At 35.5% G+C, this 8,132-nt stretch overlaps 1 protein-coding gene across 2 annotated transcripts in view; it reads right to left on the reverse strand.

Annotated features, from left to right (window-relative positions):
* The window catches only part of ABCC9 (ATP-binding cassette, sub-family C (CFTR/MRP), member 9), a 157,402-nt gene that overhangs the window by 129,973 nt on the left and 19,297 nt on the right, over nucleotides 1-8,132 (reverse strand). For both annotated transcript variants that reach the window (XM_006866936.1, XM_006866937.1), the window contains exons 4-6: nucleotides 6,043-6,209; nucleotides 4,206-4,448; nucleotides 1,768-1,959 (exon numbers count right to left, since the gene is read on the reverse strand). In XM_006866936.1, the coding sequence (XP_006866998.1) occupies nucleotides 1,768-1,959; nucleotides 4,206-4,448; nucleotides 6,043-6,209 (602 nt within the window). The remainder of the gene's footprint in view (nucleotides 1-1,767; nucleotides 1,960-4,205; nucleotides 4,449-6,042; nucleotides 6,210-8,132) is intronic.

An 8,132-nucleotide genomic window follows, 5' to 3' on the forward strand; every position in this document is an offset into this window, starting at 1 on the left:
TTCATTTTTTAGAGTTTGATTCAGTAAAATTCTACTGTGGTCCCTTCCTTTTCATTCATGGGAATACACACAAATGTGTAAGTCCTGTATCTTCTCCGAAAAATATATGTTAATATGTGTGAGTGAGAATGACAACAAAAGCATTCCATGTGTAATTTAGATATCTGTGTGTAATTTGGCTGCTGTTAAGTATGGTTGAGTCGGTTTCAGTATGGGGTTTCCAAGGAACAGCTGGCGGGTTTGAACTGCCAACCTTCTTGTTAGCACTCCAGGACTTGTCCTACAGCACCACATCAGGACTGGAAAAAACAAAATATCACATAAGTGTACTCAATGCCATAAACAATATCTGGTTCACTTCAATAATTGAGCACTAATATGTGCAAACTTCAGACATATTACCAGGAGGGACCAGTCCCTGGAGAAGGATATCATGTTTGGTAAAATGGAGGATCGGAGAAAAAAAAGGAAGACCCCAAATGAGATGGATTGGCACAGTGGCAGTAGCAATGGACTCAAACCTAGAAAAAAATCATGAGGTTGGAGCAGAACCAGGCAATGTTTCGTTTTGTTGTGCATAGGGTCACTATGAGTCAGCACCAACTCGATGGCACCTAACAACAACAATAATATGTTCAGGGATCTAGTATAAGCATTGTGGGCACAGATATAAACATGTCAGTCAGTCTGTCAAAGAGCTTACAACCTAGAAAAATAAATGAATCCATAAATAATGAGTTACATGACAAATAGCATATATAGTAAGTGGCAACATAAAGCAAACATTGTGTTAGGCAAGTACCAACAAGAGTCAAATTCCAGCTGGGACAACCAGAAAAAAGTTTCACTTAACAGACAACACTGAATTGGTGAAGAAAAGAAGACAAGCAACTTGATTCAAGAATAGAAAAAGGAAACGGATCCACCTGGACTAGAGTTTCTATATTCAAAGCTAAGGAAGCCAACTCTCAGGAGAAAAAAACAAAACAAAACAAACCCCCCTCCCACACACACACCCACACCAAAAATCTAGGAAGTTCACTATGCAGACTTTCTTAAGAAATACAAAATAAAAGATTTTGTATTTATAACAGTAACATATTACCCAATAAAAATATCACAATGTGTCTTCCACCAATCATTGTGAAACAGTGTGATGACTTTTATTGCAAAAAAAAAAAGAGCAACATGCATGTTGCAAATCACATTGCTATTATCATTGGTCACAGGCCTCTAGGGAGTGACTCAGTCACCCCTCATGTATACTCATGTACAAAAATTCTTTAAAGGACTGCTATAAAGAACAAATAAAATAATTGATGTGAAATTTCCTAGCAGAGCTTCTGACATGCAATGGTGGTGGTGGTGGTGGTGGTTATGTGCCGTTGAGTTGGTTCTGACTCAGAGCGATTCTGTACAGGGTTTCCGAGGCTGTAAATTTTTACGGGAGCAGAAAGTCTCATCTTTCTCCTGTGGAACAGCTGGTAGTTTCAAACTGCTGACCTTGCGGGGCAGTGGATGTTCATTAAATGTTTACAGGTTCTGAATCTGAGATAATTTGCTGGTCAGATCCATTTGATGAATACATAAATACATAATTTTTTTGATGAGAGCAGTTTTCTTTTGGGGAAAAAAACAAACAAACACATCCAATTCTCTGTAAATGAACCTGTTTGACCTCCTCATAAAAGTGCATTAATAAAAAGTGACAATTACAATGATTATCTGTCAATGACATGCTTCCTTTTAATGACACCAGAAACTTACTGTAGTATTATTTGTCCCATTCTGAGTTTCATTCACACGTTGAACTATTCCAGAAATACAGAGTGGGCCAGCAAAACCCAGCAGGTCAGCCAGATAACGGAATGTGCTACTAAGTAAAATTGGTCGCCCAAAAGCTCTGTACATTGCTAGCCATATAGATGGAGTTCGGTTTGGATGTTCTGCTACTTTTTTCTGAAAGAAAAACCAGATGAATCAGAATAAAATCTACTGTGGAATGTTTTTGTTACTTATGATTATATTGCAAGTTTATAAATAAATGATAATGAATCACTCTAACTTGTTGTTGTTAAGTGCTATTGAGTTACTTCTGACTCATAGTGAGCCTATATAAGGTTTTTGAGGAGCAGTTGGTGGGTATGAACTGCTGATCTTGTTGTTCGCTGTCTTGTGTTGATCCTACAGTGCCACACCAGCCATCACTTTTTTTACGCATAATTCTGTACCCCTAAGATTCTATGTAGACATAAGCTAATGAATACATATGAATGAACTTCAAAGAATAAAGAGTAAATAGCCAGTCTAGAAAGACTTTGGATGCTTTTTAGTCGTCAAAGGATGACACAAAAGTCTAAAAACAGAAATAATTGTCATTTCCTTTGATATGAAAATGTATATCTATCATTCCTATTATTGAATAGTTAGTTGTTGTTGTTGTAAAGTGCCATCAAGTCAGTTCCGACTCATAGCGACCCTGTATAGGGTTTCCAAGGAGCATTTGGTGGGTTAGAACCACCGACTTTACAGTTTTCAATGCAGTGCTTACTCAACAACACCATACCAGGACTCATATACTATGAAAATAAACACAATAAAGGCACAAAGATGTATATTATTGACAGATTAGTCAAGATTTTTGTGGTTACTAGACCACAAGAGATGTGTTCATCAAATTACTACAAATTAAACAAAATGGATCATCCCACTCTCCAATGATTTCTTCTCCAGGTATTATCATTTTCATGGATGATAGTCAATATATTTCAAAGTTATGGCAAATTTGTGTTTCTCAGATATTTCTCATTAAAATGTAAAATGAAGAATATTGTATCTAGACTCAAACTAACTCATGGTGTCATATCTACATTTATTTATTTACTTTTATTTTTAAGACCTGGTCATCATAATTAAATCCTGGGAGAGAATATGTAAAGTTTGTTCAAAGAAGTCAACTCAATGAAATAAAGTTCAGCTGTATTTCACATAAAATTCCTTAAAAAGAATGAATAATCTGACTTCATTTTTGAATTTACTGATACAAAGGCACATCACTGTCAGCTGATCTAGGCTGTAAAGAGTACTCAGAAAACTTAAGTTAGGCTATATTGTGAATCTTAACTTCAGCAGAGAATTTAAAAAATATTATGCAATACTGTTCCCAGAGGTAAAAGCAGATCTATGACTCAGGTTCATTTGTGGTAACTATTTCCTACCATATTAATTTCATAATGCATTTCTGACACAAGAGAGAGGTCATTTGCATCACTTACCATAAATGCTTTGTTCACCTTCATTTACAGCAGCCAAAAAAAATCTTGAACAGATTCGTCAAAGTTCCAGTGTTGTTATGAACACTAATATTTTAAATTCCACTGATATTTGAAATTGATTTCAACATAAAATGTATCTAGTATTGTGGGTATTATATATGATTATTCAGAATGATAACTTGGAAATATCCTAAAGACTCTCACATTTATAATTTTAAAACACTTATAAATACATAGGAAATACCAAAAGAAACCAATTTTGGCAGATATATAGGATGACACTTGAAGTCAGTAAATTATGTCCCTTTATTTAATTTAGGTGCCCAAGTTTTGACTACAAAATCTAAATTGCAATCAATAATTAATTTAAAGCTCTTAATTTTATAAAATGCTTATTAATATATCATAATTTACATATATATAACAAAATTATTGAAAAAATAGTTGAGGAAAAATTTAGCAACAAAAATAATTCTATTAGTTATTGATATCATATGGTAACAAGTATTGATTATATATGATCATTGAACCTGGTTCTGACTTTCCATTTGATCTCCTTTCTCTTGCATTGACCAGGCAGCTAAAACAACATAATCATGCTTTAGTAGCTCTGATAGTCTTTCCCCTATAGCCCAAGTAATGTGACTCAAAGCTGCAGGAAAAGATGAAGAAAAGATACCTACCCATGTTTAACCATAGGTAATATCTAAACTTTGTGCTTCTATAAAGAATAAGCTCATTCACTACTATTATGAAGTCTTGGTGTATCACTATCAGTTTGGCACAGATGGTTAACCACAGTTCGGTGGTCCAGACCCACCATCTATTGGAAACTCAATACAATGTCTTTATGAGTCAGAAGCACTTAAGAACAACAAAAACAACAACAACTACTACTATTATGAGTAGGAAAACCAAGTAGTAAATTACCTTTTGCTCTTCATAGGCATCCTTCAGGCAAACATAATTTGTTACAGCCCTCATTGCTATTGGTAATTTTCCAATTGCCTTCAGATCAATTGGCTTTTTATGAGCTGATATAATAAGCGTGTTCATCCACCAATATGTTGCTTTTGACAGTAAATTAACAAATGGTTGAAGAAATCTCACACCAAGATCCTGAAGGTCTTCCGGAGGCTTTACTTTCTGAGGATTCATGAAGAATACATATCTCTGTGGCAGGAAACATTTCACAAAATAACTGCTAACCAACTCTTTCTCCACATATTTAAAATAAGATCCTACATTCTCATTAATGGTGGCCAAAATTTATATTTTTTTACTTCTTTATATTTCTCTCTGAAACATTTCTTGGACCATTTCCCCTTGTTGCCACTACATTAACTAGTTAAGTGTCAGCATGTTATACTTAACACTCTTGGAATCAATTCTAGAAAGTTAATTATCCTATTAAAAGATAATCATTACTAATAACCAGTCTTTCATGATATCCTATGACAGAGTCAACAAAATGAAGATTTTTTTATATTATTTAGACTTCAAAATGTGCTATCAACACCACTGTTGAATCACTCTGCTAATTTGTGGTTTGGTCGATGTTAACAGACTATTCTTCACTATTCATTGCAACATAGATCCTGTGACTCATATGGCAAATTCAGAGTCCCCTGATGTAAAATAAATATTGAAGATTCACTCCACATTATCTTACACAACATAACTGACAGCGTGATGTGGTGGGTCTTATAAAAGGTTTGTAATTACAAGACTAGGTGTGGGTCTTGATCATGTTACTTTGGATGTAGAGTTTAATTTCTTGCTATAGTAGTTTCTTCACCAATAAGTGAGTAAATAAGTAAAATTATCTTCTTTTCAGTTTCATACTTCTGGAAATACAGTATTTTGCCTAGGTATGTTTTGGACAAATCAAACTATATGGAACATCCAGATGAAAACAATTTCATCTATAATATGAACTAAGCACAATTTTTGACACATGGCAGGTAGTCAACCAACATTGACAAATGAATAAATAGATTTCAGGGTATACTGCATTATAAATTGACTTGTATCCCTCAAAAATAAGGGTTGTAAATTCTAGTTTTTATGTTGGTGGCCATAATCCCATTAAGGAAAGAGTTGTCTTTGTTATGTTAATGATATAGGACTAGCAGGTTGATTTAAAAGATCTTTTTTGGAATATAAAAGTGAGTAAACCAGGGAACAGAGATATGGAGACAACTAAAGAACCCGGAAGGAGAAACAAGTAACCAGGACCTTCCCCCAGATTTGTCAGAGAGAGAAACGCTTCCCCTAGAATGTTGTTGATGTTATGTGCCGTGGAGTCAGTTCCGACTCATAGTGACCCTGTACAGGGTTTCCGAGGCTATAAATCTTTACGGGAGCAGAAAGCCTCATCTTTCTCCCGCGGAACAGCTGGTAGTTTCAAACTGCTGACCTTGCAGTTCATAGCCCGATTTATAACGACTACGCTACCAGAGCTCCTTTCCCCTAGAATAGCTGCCCTGAATTTGGACTTCTAGCCTCCTAAATTGTGAGAATATTATTTTCTGTTTGTTAAAGTCATTCACTTGTGGTATTTCTTAGGAGCAGTAGATAATGAAAGCAGACTGCAACTTCTGGAATACTAATGACCTGAAGCTTAATTAGTTCTATTTTATTGTTGCACACGAAAATCACATATATTTGTCCATCCTCTTAAATGCTAATGCTTTGGGGCTAGGTGTAATATTTAATTTTAGAGTTTTGAATCCCAGTAACAAAACAAAAATTTTTCAATACCTACTCTGACCCGAATGACGTTGATCTCCACAGCCATCAGGAGTCCATTCAAGATGACCATGATGCCTGTGATGCAGAAACGCAGATTGGATAATCCCCAACCAATCTGCCAGTACTTGACTAATTTTATGGTCTTTGTAATAAACGCCATTACCCAATACAGAAACAGAGCTAGAAAAAGAAAGAAAAAAATGCAATCTGTCCCTGATCTTTTTTAAACTGCACACACACACACGCACACGCACACACACACACACACACACAGCTAAATCAAACAGCATTGCTACAAAATCATAGAAACCATTATTAAACAAGAATATTAAAATACGAAGCTATTATTTCTTAAAATATGCTCCAGCTAGGTCTATACACTTCTAAGGTAGTGTTTCCATCTCTCTAACCCTTTCCTAACTAATTCGCACTCTTTGATTTATACCACAGCAAGATAGCAGTTTTAGCATCACTGAAGACTCAAATCATGTACCTTGTAAATGCTCTTTGACTTTTGGGAATGAAAAGATGTCTGAAGGGGCATGATCAGGGCTCATGTAAGTGTGTGTGTATGTATAATGGTTTTTTATAGCAAAGACAATTTTAAACTTTCTATTCCTCATAATTTTGTGTGCTAAGGAAACAACACATGCCATCAGTGCACTTTTGATTTTGTGAATCAAAAGTATGATTGCTGTTGTTAAGTGCTAGCAAGTTGGTTCCAATTCAGAAGTAGTCAGTATACGATTTCAGAGGCTGTACATCTCTGCAGGAGCAGAAAGTCTCACCTTTCTCCTGTAAAGCAGCTGGTGGGCTCGAACCGCCAACCTTGTGGTTCAAAATCCAGTGTTTATCCTATGGAGCCACAGCATTCCCCCAGAGTATGATTAGAAATTGAAAATGTTGAATGCATCCTACGCTGACTGGGACAGATGGGAATATATAAGAAACATATAAATAAGAATGGCTTGTGTGCTACAGAATTTATACGTAAATCTGTTGCTTTGAAAATTGGCTCCATCTTCTGATCTTTACATTTTTTAAGAAACCCAGGTTGCATGCCCTGATTATATGAATCATTCACATGTTGGTATCTGTGCATCCTATCCAATGTGTAAGTGTGTTATAGCTTACAGTGGTATGTCTAAGGTTGTTACCATTGACCTTTTATGGAATTCATGTAATTAGGTAATAGGGTTTCTGCTTTGTAGATCAGCATTCCAGTAGTAAGAGTTTCTTCCCACCCAAATGATTTTAAAAATCACTCCCATCCACAGAACACAGAGATCCTATGTAATAAACCCAGATCTCAAGTAGATCAGAAAGACAGAGTTCTGCATCTGTACCACCTCATAACCATGGTCAGAATTTTACAGCAAAGATAATGAAGTGGAAGTAGAAACTTGCCTAAAAATCTACTGGCAAGGACTCCATCTAATTTAAACTTAGAAAAAAGTTCAATATAAGTGAATGTGGAATGAGAAAGAAGAAATCTAAAATACATACAAGGTCATCTAACATATACAACACTTAACAAACCAGAAAAGTTAAAGGGTGATCACAAATACCTTAGTGAAAAGGAACTGAACTTTGGCATATGAGTTTTTATTTATTTATTTATTTATTTATTTATTTATTTATTATTTATTTATTTATTTATTTAACCCATAGCGACCCTATACAGGGTTTCTGAGGAGAGACTGGTGAGCTTGAACAGCTGACCTTGCAGTTCAAACGGCTTATGCTGTGGGCTAATGAGTCAGATTGCAAAGTCATTTGAACTGCAAGGTCGGTGGTTCAAGCTCATCAGCTGCTCCTTGGAAACCCTATATAGGGTCGCTATGGGTCGACATCTACTCGATGGCACTTCAAAACAACAACAACAAAGAGATATAATGGAGTCCTGGTGTGGTGCTATAAGATAAGCACTGGACTGCTAACTACCAGTTCAGTGGTTCAAACCCAAAAGTCACTCCTTGGAAATCCTAGACAGGATCTCTGTGAGTGGGAATTGACTCAACGGCATTTAACAACAACAGCTTTCATAAGAGTTGTTGCATTTATTGTCATAAAGTTGTTCATGATATTCTCTGATTATCTCTT

This window comes from Chrysochloris asiatica, unplaced genomic scaffold (assembly GCF_000296735.1).
Source record: "Chrysochloris asiatica unplaced genomic scaffold, ChrAsi1.0 scaffold00098, whole genome shotgun sequence".
Classification (NCBI taxonomy): Eukaryota; Metazoa; Chordata; class Mammalia; order Afrosoricida; family Chrysochloridae; genus Chrysochloris; species Chrysochloris asiatica.